This window comes from Vipera ursinii (genome assembly GCF_947247035.1).
Source record: "Vipera ursinii genome assembly, chromosome: 3".
Classification (NCBI taxonomy): Eukaryota; Metazoa; Chordata; class Lepidosauria; order Squamata; family Viperidae; genus Vipera; species Vipera ursinii.
This window is the reverse complement of record NC_139516.1, coordinates 86,946,599-86,962,360: the sequence shown is the minus strand read 5'-3', so window position 1 is coordinate 86,962,360 and position 15,762 is coordinate 86,946,599. Positions and strand designations below refer to the sequence as shown.

Below are 15,762 nucleotides of genomic sequence, written 5' to 3'. Positions count from 1 at the left end.
CCACAAGGTTAGCTTGGCCCTGATCCTTCAGTCTTTTTGAAAAGCTCTCAAGACATGGGTCTGTTCTTAAACGTGGATTGTTAGAGCCCGTAAAGCAATTGTTATCTGCCTAGATTGGTTTGGCTTCTTGGCTGTTGTCTGCTTTATATTGCATTGTTTGTATTCTTTAAATGTTCTACTCTGCAAAGTCACTATTGCATATACATCAAAGAAAATAAGTAAGGACCTTTATTTTTTCATAAACAACTCAAGGCAGCTAACATATCTAAGCAAATACTTTAAGGATGCATTCCATTCAGCTCCAATCAACAAGCGAATTGTCTGCTGGCTCAGGATGTGAGGCCTGTAATTGAACTTCTGGATCAGCATTTCTCAACCCTGCTGGCTGGGGTATTCTGGGAGTTGAAGTCCACACATCTTAAAGTTGCCTGGGTTGAGAAACCCTTATCTAGACAACAGTTTGGGGAAGACTGAAACGACAGTAAGAAGACAGAAGGAATGATTTAAGATAAGGATGGTTTGAAAGCACTTTCACTACATCTGATGGAAGGAAGTATTTTCTGTCACTTAATAGAGCAGAATCAGGAATTGGTGTCGTACAGAGTTAGTGCAGATGAATTTAAAAGTGGGGAAATGGCTGTGTATGGCATTGGTCGGTTAAAAGTGACGTGATAAATATGCTAATAATACCAATTTTCGTCTTCTGACATGAAGAGGTGAGGAAAATAAACCAGTTTCTTTCTAAAATGTGAAGAGGCGAAAATCTTTCAGATGTAATTATTTTCACAGTAAATTCCACATTTTGATTGGCTGTACAAATGGCCAAATAGCTTCTTAACAGGGCTTCTATAATGTTAGCAATCAGCAGTGCCAGTGACTGGGGGGGAAAGCCAGTGGGGCTCAAAAGGAAGAAAGCAGCTTTACAAAGCAAACCCCTGTGCAGCATCACTGGTGCCTAAAAGGGGCAGTTCTTGCTATCTAACCCTGAAAGCTGAGAGAGAGACTGTGTTTGTGGCGTACAAAGTTAATACACACTTTGGCTTCCCACTTTTTCATTTTCCAATGGCTCCTTCTCTTTCTTTATTCACTGCAGGAGGGAAGATTTCCCACCAATATAACTTTTTTTCTAGATTGTTGTACCAGGTTTATTTTCCTTTGAGGTCACCAAGGTTCTCTAGTTGGTTGTATAAAAGGCTACATGTGCTAGATCAGGGGTAGGCAACCTTGGCTCTTTTATGACTCATGGACTTCAACTCCCAGAATTCCTGAGTCAGCATAGCTGAGTTGAAGCCCATGAGTCATAAAAGAGCCAAGGTTGCCTACCCCTGTGCTAGATGAGCCATACTATAAGAGACAATCATTTTAGATTTTAGATTTTTGTTCTATTGGAAGAAGAGGCAGTGTTATAAAAATGGGATATGAGGTCACTAAGTTGTTTTGGCTTGTGTAGGATTATGTGTTGGCAGCTTTTAATCAGCTGCACTCTAACATAAGATTCATTTCTCCGCACAATTACGATGCTGAGCTTTTAAGCTCTTTACAGTTGGGGTATTGGTATTTAGATTGCCTTATTGGTATTTAAATTATCTGCTCTTCATTTCACTCATGCATTCCACTTTCAAGGCCCAGTCTTGTGGCCCCTGAACTGTTGAACTTAAATTCTTTCCCACCTGCTTCTAAAGTGAAATTCACGGTCTCAAAATTCTCAAAGAGGTAGATGGAGCAGAGGACCTGCCCTCAGCTACATCTCTAGATACCAAAAAAATTTAGAACAACTCAGAAACTGATTTAAGTTTATCCTGTTTCATAGAAGGATTTTGTTTGTTAACGTAAACTCACAGATCCCTTTATACATTGCTAGTTAAATTGCTATCAAGTCTGTGCTACAAAAGTAAACACTTTCAAACAAGTTTTAGTTTTCATCCACCCATAGATGTCCATAGCTCCTATTGCTATTTTTTAAACAAAAAGGACAAAATTAGTGTTCCATCATAAGCTCCTCTTCTTTTGGACATTTATGTGATGTCACAACATATATACAAAAGGGATGGGGCTTACAATGCAGTGTTGTTTTTATCACACTGATCCCTTTGATCTGTATCTTGTCTTAGTGCAGGGGTCTTCAAACTTGGCCCTTTTATGACTTGTGGACTTCAACTCCCAGAATTCCTCAGCCAGGAACACTGGCTGAGGAATTCTGGGAGTTGAAATCCATAAGTCATAAAAGGGCCAAGTTTGAAGACCCCTGTCTTAGTGAAATGTTAACATTAGAAGTTCTTGATGCTTGAATTTAACAGTGCAGCTGTTATGTATAGATAACACTAGGACAGGTTGTTTTTGTCTGAAATAAGATATAAGAAATAGTATTAATTTGCTTGAGAAATTTAAAGTATAATTACGCTGAATAAAATTGCCCTACTTGCCATCATAGAGTTGAGAAGTTTGTGCCTCTAAAATATTCTGTATTAAAAATTTACCAAACTGGGGATCATATTTAGTGAGCTCACTGCCAGAATATTTATAAATATTGTATGTATATTACAGCAAGATCTATATTTTTTTAAAGTGCTGCTAAGAATGTGAGATAAGTGTTTTTAAACATTTAAATTGTATTTACTGTTTAAAAATATATTTTGTATCTAGTCATATAAACTAATTTTTGGTAGCATTAATACTGTAAATAGTTAGGAAATAATAAACTGACATTTTTGTAGACTAAAAATCATAGGGAAAACAATTTATTTCTTTGGTTCTGAGGAACAAATAGTGGGAAAGTTCTGTATCATATTTGAATCACTTAACTGGGGGAAAAAAGTCAAGTTGGGGATACTGTTATAATGGAGGAAACATAATTTCTCTGCATTTTGTTAATATAACTTGAGAATTAATTCTTCTTTGAATATGTAGTACCTGCTCACATTCTGCTTATATACATTAAGATTAGATAAAGAATTTGAACTGAGAACATTGTGCCCACATGTGTGCACACATTGTATATTTTCTGTAAATCTCTAATGTAAAATATTAACAAAAATAAAAATGATTTGTTTTACAGAATTGTTTCTATTACTGGGGATTTGCTGCTTGGCTTGCTTTTTATATCAATCACCCTCTTTACACACCACCATGTAAGTAGCAAAAAAAGTAAAAATAATTTGAATGTTTCTTTCAGCCGAAACTTCATAAATATTCTCTTCTGCAGATTATGGACAAAAACAAGTCAACTTTGCTCTGATCATGTTCCTGGTAAGTATATTGCAAATTAAAAATAATATAGTAAGAAACATTTGTAACTGTTATTGTCACATTGATAAAATACGATCCTGCCATAAAATTGGCATGTATGATGAATCCAAAATCTTGCCAGTAACAGACCAGTAGTGAGCCAGTTTGGTATAGTGATTAAGACACCAGGCTATAATCCTGAGTTCTAGTCCTGCCTTAGGCCCAAAACCAGTTTGGTGACCATGGCCCATTCACTCTCTCTCAGACCTAGGAAGAAGATAACAAAGCCACTTTCAAATCTTGCCAAGAAAACTGCAATTTTCACCAGAATCATCCAACAACAAAACAGGAGACCAAGAATTGAAGGCCAAAGATATTCTCATTACTCTGTCTTCTTTTTTCTTCTATTTCATTCTCATTGCAGCTAATGACAGGAAGTATATTTAAGGCAGTTTTAAAGATGCACATTTCCTGTATATTAGGTGTCTCGGAGATGAGACACTCTAGCTCTGGCATATCAAACTTCGCGACGTCGCACAACGTATCGCAGCTTTTTCCCCATTGCCAGCAATGGGGTGGGTGCGTTTTCGGCATGGCGCATCCGGCCCCTGGGCCGGGAGTTTGACGTGCCTACTCTGCTATTGCTTTTTGGTGCTTTCCAACATTTCCCCCCCCCAAAAGGTGGTTAGAGGCATTAGGAGATAAAATGGAAGTAGTAGTTTATTTATTTTTAGAATGTATATCTATTTATTTGCATTCTCTTCATATTTTTGCATTTTGCAATAGTTAAAGGAACAGTTATTTGAAGTTTGTCTCTGTACATCACATATGAGATTGAGTGCCATCCTGGAAAATACGTTGCGATCTTCAAATCAATTAAGAGAGTGTATTGTGAGTCAATGTGTTTGGAATTAGAAGCTTGTCTTGATAGAGAGCCAGTAGAGAGAAAAAGGGTGAAAAGAGAGGGGCAAGGTAAAATGTAAAATAGAGGGAAATAAATGAACATTCTTAATAAAACATGTTATTTACCACTATTGCAAACATGCTACTGTGTTTTTAAAGTGAATGCTTTACAAAAGAGGTTACTGTAATGTAGTTACAGAAGTGGGGAAGTTTTTCCATTTGACCTAGGAGCTTGTTGGTTGGTTTTCAGTCACTCACTTTTTCTCAGCCAAACAACATTATTGTGAGAATAAAATTAATGTGTACCACTTTCTGTGTTTCAAAGGAGTCGCCTCCAAACAATTCCTTGTGTATATGACATCTTCAGGGTTTGCCTTCTTGTGTGCCACACAATTTTCTGCATGATAGGATATACTACTTCTAGTAATTCTCTGGATGTTTATATACTATTAGTAACTTGCTGAACTAATTTACACTAATTGGTATGTAATCTGTATAGTTGGCAGAAACTAGAAACTCAGAACCCAGTATACAGTTTTAGCAAGGCTATTTGATCCCAGCCCTTTGGTTTACAAGAAAATTATCATGGTCAGATAGACCTTTTAGCATGGTATTTATTTAGTTCTATTTTTAACTCAACTCCTATCAAAAGTGATCCTTATTGGCTCTCCTGGCTTTTTCTCCTGCACAGGGCCTATTTTGTGATGTGCGTGTTTTTATCATTATCCTCAATTATGTGTTATGTCTTTGATTTTGTTGGGCTATTGTGTACTGTCTTTATAATTTTATAAGGCAATAATTTATAATTTATAAGATTACCTTTCTCATATGTTGTGAGAAGGGCAGCATTATAAATCTTTTGAATTAAAAAAACAAATATACATTAAAATTGTTAGCATAACAGGCTTAAAGCAAAAAACTGAATAGTTTCTTTCCATATCGTAGTTACACAATACAAAACAGTATAGATTATGGAAGTGTGGCTAGTAACTTGACTATTTGCAAACATTGTTGGCAGTTACCTTGCCCTTTTAGAAAGTTCCAAGGAAGAAACTTTACTTAAAATTAGTTAAATACATATGGTATTCTTATGCGCGTTTTAACAGTTTCCAAATAAGGGCAATAAAGGGTCATCTGGAGGAATATTTTGCTTCAGTGTTAATCAACAATGTATTGTTCTTGATTTTTTAAAGCAATGAAGGATTTCATTTTTATGCAGAAACATAAAAGCTGCGATGTGTTTCTAGAGCAGAAACATAAAAGCTGCGATGTGTTTCTAGAGGAATCGTCTGGGTGCATCCTATAGGAACGCACAATTCCAGTGCCCAATTGTCAGGTGGAGCTGTTGAGATACAGCACCGAGGTTGACAGAGCTAGGAAAATAACTCTTTTCTCAGATTTTTGAATAGCTATCTGAGCTGAATCCCCAGAGCCCTGAATAATTTACATGTTCTAAGATGAATCTGCCTTTACATAGATAAATCAAATCTGAACTTTTTGTCATGGCAGTTTTGGGAATGACCTAGTAGAAGGGCTGTCACCTAATAATTGTAATAATTTGTTTGTAATAATTTGTAACAACTGAAGCTTTACAGGTAGTCCTCAACTTATGACCATTCAAAGTTACAGCAGTGTTGGAAAAAAATGACTTAGGATTGATCCTTGCCCTTAAAATTGCTGCAGTGTCCTCTGTGGTCACATATTCAAAATTCAGGAGCCTGGCAATTGGCATTTATTTATGACAACTGCGACGTCCCAACCTCCGGTGATAGTTTTAACCTTCTGATCAGCAAAGTCAATGAGGACAGCTGTATTTAGTTAATGATCATGTGATTCACTGAATGACCACAGCAAAATGGGTGTAAAATCAGGCATAACACTTTGTGACCACGTGGTTTAGTGATAGAGGTTCCAGCCCCAATTGTGTTGTTAAGTCAAGGACTACCTGTATTTGAAGATTTGCCAAAAAAGCTGTAACCATGCAGTCCAGAGGTACAGTGATGTTGTAAACATAAATTAGATTTTGCTTTCAAAACAGGACAAAACAGATGAGATTTTAAGGCAGGGCTCTTCAAACTTGGCCCTTTTATGACTTGTGGACTTCAACTCCCAGAATTCTTCAGCCAGCATGCCTGTTTTAAGGAATTCTTCCCTAATTGGTTTCTTCCAGATGTGTTGGGACTCTCTGTGAATTCACACTCAGTAGGGGAGCCCAATCTATCTGAAGTGCACCAAATGGGTCTGTACAGTGCTTTTTTTGTAAAAGAAAAAGGTGCCGGAACTCACACATGTCATACAACCCACCTTGCCTACCCTACAAGGTTCCATCCAAAAAAGGTGCCGGAACTCCGTTCTGAGCGTTCTATGAGAAAAAAAGCCCTGGGTCTGTATGAGAACTAGGTCTGTTAAATTAGGAAAAAAGTATGCTCGGAACACTCTTCTCTATTTGAACTGCCTTGTCTTTCATTGTTTCTATTTTCACCCGCTTTCTCATTCTCTCTCATTGCAGACCTGTGAAGCTGGAAACTTTTCTATCCATGTTACACTTAGTAATCTGAGAAGAGATGGAAAAAGCTGAGTGTTTTGCTTCTATTTCAATACTGCTGCGGTTACTATTGACTTAACATTTGTATATGAATAAATGTATAGGTGAATAGGGGGAGCCTCAGAAAGGGCCTCGTCAATGAATCTGGCTGATCTCCACAGCCTGCTATACAAGATAAATATGTCCTGCGAAAAAATGTTATAGTGTAGAACATTTCTGCTTTGCTTTTTAGTGTCCTCCAGGGTTTTGTGATCTGTATCTCTCTATCCCCATCCCCATTTTCCCCCAAGATTCAACATCCTTTGTCCAATGAGCATGCTTACTTGTTATAAGCTCTATTTTTTTCAAGGTCATCTTCTGTCCCAGTTATGGGGGAAGAAGGCTGTCTCCCTCTTTCTTTCTGATTGAGTTATCTTTGATCAATGTACTATCATTACAGGTAGTCCTCGGCTTACAACAGTTCATTTAGTGACCGTTCAAAGTTACAGCAACACCGGAAAAAAGTGACTTGCGACCATTTTTCCCATGTACGACCGTTGCAGCATCTCCATGGTCATGTGATCAGAAATTAGATGCTTGGCAATTGGTTCATATTTATGACTGTTGTAGCATCCTAGGGTCACGTCATCAACTGTTGCGACCTTCTGACAAGCAAAGTCAATGGGCAAGACAGATTCACTTAACAGCCAGGTTACTAACTTAACGGCAGCGATTCACTTAACAACTCTGGCAAGAAAAGTCGTAAAATGGGGCAAAACTCACCTAACAAATGTCTCACTCAGCAACATAAATTTGGGGCTCAGTCGTGGTCATCAGTTGAGGACTACCTGTATTGTTGGCAACTATGAGATTCTCAGCCCTTAGAAACATAGGCATTTCTTTGAAACTGCTTCCCCTTCTTTAGCTGTTTATCTACAAAGGTTGGCAGTGGTGGGACTGCTAATAGATGCATTAATTTTACATTAATACTGTAAAATGCTTTGAGTATTGAAGTATCTCTGGTAGGGTACCACAGTGAAAAAAAGCAGGTGAACTATAAAATGATATGAGAATAATAATTACATCCACACTATAAATGTTACTTTCCAAGCTTTGTGCTAAAAGAAATATTGGATGTATTAAAAAAAAACCTACACAAAGCAGAGCAGATAGTTTTAAATTTTTTGGATCTTTCAATTGATAGGATCCAAGACCTGTAAGATTCCTTATCCAACGAAGAATCCTTTCACGTGGCTATTTTATTTTGTGTCATGCCCTAATTATACCTATGAGGTAAGCATTTTTTAATCATCAGACAATATTGCAATAATTTGGTTGTGATATATATCATTATATATATATAATGATAGAAAACTACTAAAAATGCTGATCTCCAAGACTTAAAAATATGGTACCCGCAATTCACATTTAAAAAATAATTTTAGATATATGCTTAACCTTGCCATAGGCTCACTTATTAACACTAGAAAGCTTGAATTGCACCCTAAAATATATCCTGTATATATGATAAACCACAGAAATCTGTACTCTGCAGAACAGGCTCAGAATTCAACTTGAGAAGGGAAACTAAGGGAAAAAATAAATGCAAAAACATAACCGGCATAAGCAATAGATGAAATTACTGCAAAGTATTTCTTGCAGATGAGGGATTACCTCAGATTTGCTGCAGTTTCAAGGATGCTGGAAAAAAATGAATGTTTTTTTTAAAGAACTGCAAATGGAAAGAACAACTCTAAATTAGTAATAAATTAAAAATGTATGTAAGTGGGAAGATTTGTGGAAAACAGATCATGCAGAAGCAGTTTAGACAGGTAGTTTTCTAATTTAGTTTACCTGGGCCATTTGAATATTGAAATACATCAAGCTATTTTAGTTTCATACTCTTTTTTTATATAAAACTGAAGGGGAGGGGGTAAATTTTGACATACTAGGTAGGATATCTCTAGGTGATTTTGCAAGGCTTTCCCATTCCTAGTACTATAATATAACAAAAGTAACCAGAAATTCTTCACTTTGCTATAGATTATTTATCTAAAAAGAATATTGAGCATAATGATCAGAACTGAATTTTTATGTTGAATATATGGGGAGAAGAGTGGGAATTACTAATTTTTTAAATAAATCATCAAAATTATTTTAAATTTGCTTCCAGGAAGGAGAATCCTAGCAATATGACTAAAAGCATTCTGTAGTTATTCTGTTTCTGTTCCTTAATAAACATAGGAAATTGAGGCAAAAAAAGAGTATTACAGGCAGGTAGTTGATATATAGTATTAACATTAGACCCACCCCATGAAATTATATGATTGCGAGGCATGCCAGTTGTGACAATAAAAATCTCAAAGCACTCTTTATGTCTTCTTACCATCATCTTCAATTAGTAGATATCAGTGCTTTTTTTTAAAAGGCCCTACACATCAGTTCTCTACCTAGTAATATTTAAGAACGGTATACCTTCTTTACTTTATCTTAATTATGTTAGGCAGGAAATGTTTTCACACTCTTATTTGGAGGATCTTAAACCAGAACTTCATATGTGTAGCAACGCATTTCCAAAATATTGGCTGTGTCTTTAATTATTTGCATGTTTATGTTTTATTGCTTTTGTTTTACAAACTGATACTAAAAATAGTTATGTTTGATTATTTTAATATAAAGGGACTAGTTGCATTTAGCAATTTTAATCATGTGAAATAGTTCTAAATTTTCTTGGCCATTACAGCTGGGAACGTGGATTGGTTTTACTATCATGACTCAGTGCGTTCCAGGTGAATAGCATTCTTGGTTTTAAAATTTTGAGGTATTACTCTCCATAGAATATTTTGTAATGTTAACCACCTTTCTCTCTCTCTTCCAGTGGGATTGTTCACCTTGCTGTGTTTCATTCAGATGACAGTCTGGGCAAAGGACAAACACTGCACTTATATACGAGAGTTTAAGGACTACCCTAGTTTTAGAATGTCCATCATTCCTTTCTTATTATAAGAACAATGTTTTTCCCCTTCTGAATTATGAGCAGCAAAACGGATGGGCATCCAAGAAGACCGTTGGCAATGCAGCCAAGATGTGAGGATAATTTAGGTTGATTGTTTCAGATGCATGTTACTACTGTGCTACAGTGAGAGGGGCTCAAAAGTCACACTTCCTTTTCTGATATGCAGGTTTTAGCATTGACTCCTCTTTTCTTTTCTTTTTTTTTTCATCTTATTGCCTTAAGGGTCATGAAAAGCATTCACATTTTATTGCAGTTTGTTCAGCCAGGGTAACAGATAGTAGGTGCTTTTGGAGCTTCTCTGGGTTAGGCTCCAAGAAAACAAAACCATGAGCATCCATACTGCATCCAAAAGAGAAAAAAAGGTTGCATCTACCATAGTATAAGATGCGTGCTATAGCAAGCAGTATAGGTCATTTATGGGAAATCTCTAGCCTACAGGCCTAATCTGGTTTATGAGGCCAGTATGTTACAGCCTGGGCGCTTTGGCCTTAATCTAACCTGCACTGAAACCTGTCTGATTCCCCCAAGGACCCCCCTCATCACTGCCCTGCTGATTGGAAGCACATCCAGTGCATGGCTTTCCCAGGGAATTCTCACTATAGACAGATCGTCTAAGAGTTGCCTTTTGCTTCCCCTCAAAATGGAGGACCTACAGCAACTCCAGTCAGCTTCTCCCGGTACTGCATTTCTTTTGACTGGGAAATGTGCACACTTGACATAGCCATCTGTTCCTAACCACAATGGCACCAAAGTGACTTATCAAAATAAGCATTGTGATCTCACAATAAAAGCTCCACATCTCCATGCTTGCATAGTAACATCCCACAAAGTACATAGAGAAAGAATTTACATTGCAAGGGATATTTCTTCACAGTTGTCCTGTCCTTTATAGATACCAATGTATACTGGACAATTACAAGAGCAACGTGGAGAAAACACACAGTGGAAAGTGTTCCATGGATTTAGTCCTGGATGGAGAGCGGTATGCTTCCCCAATCTTGCTCTATATAGAAAAAGAGCAATGTTTTCTCTATTTTAAAGTCCACATCCTGAAAATATAACATCCCAAAACTGGTGTAGAAGATGTTACACAGAACTAGAGTAGGAACACAACGAAAGGATGCCATCAATATGCTAAGAATAATCATCTGATGCAGCCATTTTGTGAACCTACCAATCAGCCACTCAGAATTGCTTATGACTGAGGTACAATTAAGCCTAGTAAAACAAAAACATAAAAGTCTCTGGAGATTGCACATCTAAATATCCCCAATAAAAGTAGAACTTGTGTGGACGGCAATTGGGACTGGGATTGTTGTCACTGAACAATGCAGTCATAAAGTATGACACACAGGATCTCATTGCTAAGCAATCCAGGCAATCCCTGTTGCCATCATGACTCCAATAACCGGGTAATTAAGTAGGAGTTTGAAATAAGGAGCTCGTGGTATCATGGGCTGGCACAGCCTGTCTACAAGTTGGGGGAAGTGGGTGACAACGCAGCTCAAATGCAGAGGCTGAGGTAAGGAGAGTATGACATGCCGGGGAGGATTTACCTGAGTGAATGCAACCTTCCCCTTTGTCTTTGCATGTGGGAAGATAGCAGGGAAAGGTCGCCAACGGCAATCATGTCACCGCAGGATGCTGCAACTGTCATAAATTGCTAGGTGTTTGCCAAGTGCTCAGATCATAATCATATGACCGTATGTGGACACTGCAATAGCTGCAACTTTGATGACCAATCATAAGCACATGTCTAATGCTGTCCTAGTTTGGTTGCTGGACAAATAGTCTTGGCAAGCAAAGCTACCAATAAAAAAAATGGCTAAATGTACATGGGAAATGGATTTTTATCCAATCTTTAGCACATTCTATCTTCATGAAGCCCTATTAGATAGGGGATGCATTCCCTACATTTAACTTCACCACATCCTGCAACTTGGTGCTTCCACTAATGCTATAGCATCTTATACTGCCTGCGTTTCTCATGCTTAGAAATGCTTTCTATGCACACTTATTTGAATGTAGGTCTTATTGGTGTGACTTACTTTTAAGTAAACATGCATAGCAGCAGGTTACTATAGACTGCAGTCCTCCAGTCTTATGCCTGGACGCAAGGAAATATTAAACAATCCCGTATCATATTTTTAGCTAAAATGACCAATGTATTTTAAAAAAGTGTGCAAAGTGTATCAAGAAATCAGTACAATGTTGTCTTAAATTTTTAAGAAGACTAGCAACAAAAGCACCTGGGATGTTTCCAGTTTATTTCTCTAGATATAATGTACATTTTTCAGCTATTTGTAAAGAGATAATATGTAATAAACTAAAACTTATATTTTAAACTTGGATGAAATTACTGTGCCAATAGAACACCCACTGCAGTGAGTGGCCAAATTTCAGTATTTTATTTATCAACCAGAAAAGCAATATGCTCAATCATGTCAATGATAAGGAAAAATTTTTTAAAAATACCCCACCCCCACACAGAGAAAGTCCTTGTACACCAGTCAGTACCCTTGGGAAGATAGTTTGGAGTAGCCCTTGACTTAAGAGTGGCCACTTGTACATCGTTCAAAGTTGCAACGAACACCCCCCCCCGCCCAAAACTACTTACTACTTTTATGCTTATAACTTGAGGACTACCTGTAATTATCTTTCTACTAAATATTCAAGTGATCTGTAAAACTTGTTAAATAGATATGAGGTTATGGATGCGTTGTTAGCCCAATTTAGGTCAAGAAACCTTGCGCTGCAGTGTTCCCAGCAGTGGCTGTCCTGTTTCTGAAGATCTTCTTAAGGGTAGCAAAAGTCTTAGTCCTCTTTTATATAAGAGCCCCTTCAAGGCTGTGAATATGTTCTTTTTTATTTTTATTTTATTTTTTAAAAAAATTGTTCTAGCTGCCCACTCCAGTAGACACTTGAGTGGTTGTAACCGTTGCTTTGGAATATATACCACCACAGGAGTAGCTGCTGTTTGAAAGATTTGAACTGTTCAAAGTGGGTCTTGCATAATGTTTGTGCTAAATAGAAATTGTCAGAATACCATAAACCAAGATAGTAAAAGTTAGTAAAAGTAAAAGATAGTAAAAGTAAAAGTTTTCCATTCGTCCATAACATTTCATCAGTATGTAGCAGGCAGTGTGGGCTATTCTTACCCATAAGCAATACATCTGTCAGATTAGAATACACTGCCTCCATTCTGGTTCTTACTAAGAATCTGTAATGTTATTCCACTTCCTTTAAAGTTTGGAAGATTGCTGTCTAGGTCTGGTCCTCGGCAACTGGAAATTTTGGCATGGTTGCCACACAGCTTTTATTTGCTTACATGTCGATAGACAACAGGAGTCACTTTCATCTCTCTATTAGCTCCAGCTGCACGAGGGTGTAGAGGAATCTCCTCATCCTCCATCTGCTGTTTAGCAAAATTTACAAAAACCTGTGGGAGAAAAGCAGAGAAATGTACAGCAAGAAGTACCCTAGGAAACTTAAGTTCTGATAGAAATTGGGATGACAAAAAATAAAATAAAATGACAAAACGTGTCATGATACCACAACAAACCCTGGGCTTTTGTATTTGCATCCTGATATCTGACACAATTACATTAATCATGGGGCTTGTGTTGTGATGTCATGTCATTTACTCCTCTGCAGACCTTTAGGGGAGGAGATAAATCCAGAAGCTCCAGAAAGTTAAGAAGATTTTGGTGGAAAAAAACCTGTATTTAACAATTTCATTCACTGGCTGATCTGACCAAAGTAGTAGTATGCTAAGAGGGTGATTTTGAAAGCTGACATACTTCACAAAACTTTTTTCTGCCAACAAATTTATTTATTTGTTTGTTTGTCCAAGAAAATTTATAAAGCAGCCTACTCGCTCGTGGCGACTCTAGGTGTCTTACTGAAAATGTAGAAGAAATAAAAATAATAACAAAATAAATAATAATAATAAAATAACCCCCCCTCCCCACTGTCCCCTCAACGACCACACACATCATCTCAAGCATTTAATGGGCTCCATCCAGGGGTGGGATTCAAATATGTGAACAACAGGAAGTCCATTCTGGGCCTGGACAACAAAAAAATAGCTGCTGGTTCTGCCAAACCTGTGCGGACCGGCTGAATTCCACCACTGGCTTCATCCCACTCTGGGTTCCCCAGGCCCACTGGCAAAACCAGGGCCTTCCGAAAGAGTGTCAGAGTGAGGGCCAGTCTAATTTCTGGAGGGATGACGTTCCAGAGGGAGGGAGCCACCACGGAGAAGGCTCTTCTTATGGCTACCACCAGATGTACCTTCTTAGGGGAGTGTATCCCTTCCCTTTATAAGTCCGCATTAAATCCATATAAAGGTAGTATAAGCAGCAAATGGATCGCTATTCTACAGAGACAGAAAAATCCGAAACCAAACCGAAGCATGAATATCGTGAAATGCCTTTGCAACTACAAAAAATGTTAGAAAGATAAGTGCTGCTGAAATGCCTATAAAAAGTAGTCCCACTGGACGAGACTCAGCTGCACTTGCAGATAAATGAACTTCTGCCCCAAAGTGGGAAACTGAATTACCCCAGTGTCTAATATACAGTACTGAAATAGTTTCCGTAGTTGGGCTGTTCACGTTCACTTGAGTGGAAGATTCCCATTTTCAGAATATTTTAATTTACCTGATCTAGGGTAGTTTGTGAGATAGAGTATTCTTCAAGATTTAGGTTCTCTTTGTTGGAGAGAATTAATCTAAAGATCTTGGCCAGTGAGTAGGTACATATTTGGTACTGCAGCATGTTATAGTGCTTTTCTCTCTGTATCCCTCTGGGAAAGTTCTGGCACATGAATTGTTCTGCTTGGCTGAGATCTGGAAGTAATCCAAGTTTAGGTGCCTTGATTTTCATCGTAACAATGTAGCCATCTCCATATCTGTAAGGTAGCCATGATTTATTAAGCTATATGTTTGTGCAGTAATATTCACATTTATTCTATGAGACATTCCATAAAGAGAATTATTAAATTTCATACTTTCATAAATCCTTCACCATGAACATGAGATACTGATCTTCAACTTACTTGTATTTGAGATCCTGGATGGTGCCCAGACATTTGAAGGTGCCTTTAGCCATGATAGCTATGCGTGTACAGAGCGCCTCGCATTCTTCCATGCTTATAAAATGAGAAACACATTGCACTTTACATTTAACATACAAAACAAGAATCTAATTTCAACAAATGGATCTCCTTTGGTGACCTGGTGTGGTTTTATTTACATTAATGGGGGGGGGAAACTTAAGAAGACAGGAAGTGGGGGGACTAAATCCTTTCCTAACAATAATCAGCTCCATTCCCACATCAGACTTTCAAGGGAGAGCAAGTTGCAAACCCAGGAACAGCTTGCCTTATCTTAACTCTGCTCTTAGAGCTAAGCTTTGCTATAAAAGAAGAAACTTGGTGAGCTGGGCTACATTAAACTGCAATTCTCTTGGAATTTCATTGTAGGGGACGTTTCCATTTTCTCATTGTTTTTTCTACCTATTCTATTTTCTCAAAAATAATTGATAAAGGATTGGAATGCTGTCAGTCATCAATCTACAACAGGGGTGTCAAACTCAATTTCATTGAGGGCCGCATCAGCATTGCGGTTGCCCTCAAGGGGCCGTGTGGGTATGGCCAGGGTGGGCGTGGCCCACTGGGTGGGCGTGGCAAGAGTGCATATGGCCTACTGGGTGGGCATGGCCAGCTCTACATCGTTTGCATAAAGGGTGCCTATGGGGGCCTGGGCAGGAGTGGGACAGATCTGAGGGTCTCTGGCAGAAGGATGGTCTCTGGGCCAGAGCCAAGGCAGTGGGGGCCGTTCCCTCACTGTTTCCAGGATGGCTTCGTGGGCCACATGAAACCACTTTGCGGGCAGGATCTGGCCCCCGGGCCTTGTGTTTGACATGTCTGGTCTACAATATTTACATTTACATCTTAGCATTTACGAAGCTTTTCAACAAGCTTTTGCTGTACATTCCCACTATCTCATGGAATATATATGCTGTTGACTTTCATTTGGAGCATTCTCGTGTTTAACCATGACTTTGCTTGTTCCGCAAAGCTGTTTTTTTTA

The 15,762-nt window shown here is 38.1% G+C and overlaps 2 protein-coding genes across 2 annotated transcripts in view; one reads left to right on the top strand and one right to left on the bottom strand.

Annotated features, from left to right (window-relative positions):
- The window catches only part of LOC310637185 (very-long-chain enoyl-CoA reductase-like), a 36,941-nt gene extending 27,253 nt beyond the window's left edge, over positions 1-9,688 (top strand). The window contains exons 8-13 of the mRNA XM_083357513.1: positions 3,056-3,128; positions 3,203-3,246; positions 6,638-6,695; positions 7,857-7,945; positions 9,396-9,441; positions 9,531-9,688. Of these exons, the coding sequence (XP_083213639.1) occupies positions 3,056-3,128; positions 3,203-3,246; positions 6,638-6,695; positions 7,857-7,945; positions 9,396-9,441; positions 9,531-9,658 (438 nt within the window). The 3' untranslated portion in view covers positions 9,659-9,688. The remainder of the gene's footprint in view (positions 1-3,055; positions 3,129-3,202; positions 3,247-6,637; positions 6,696-7,856; positions 7,946-9,395; positions 9,442-9,530) is intronic.
- Positions 9,689-12,877: 3,189 nt separating this feature from the next.
- The window catches only part of ABCA4 (ATP binding cassette subfamily A member 4), a gene marked incomplete at its 5' end in the record, with an annotated part of 116,519 nt that continues 113,634 nt past the window's right edge, over positions 12,878-15,762 (bottom strand). The window contains 3 exons of the mRNA XM_083360249.1: positions 12,878-13,107; positions 14,330-14,579; positions 14,727-14,819. Coding sequence (XP_083216375.1) covers positions 12,985-13,107; positions 14,330-14,579; positions 14,727-14,819 — 466 coding nt within the window. The 3' untranslated portion in view covers positions 12,878-12,984. The remainder of the gene's footprint in view (positions 13,108-14,329; positions 14,580-14,726; positions 14,820-15,762) is intronic.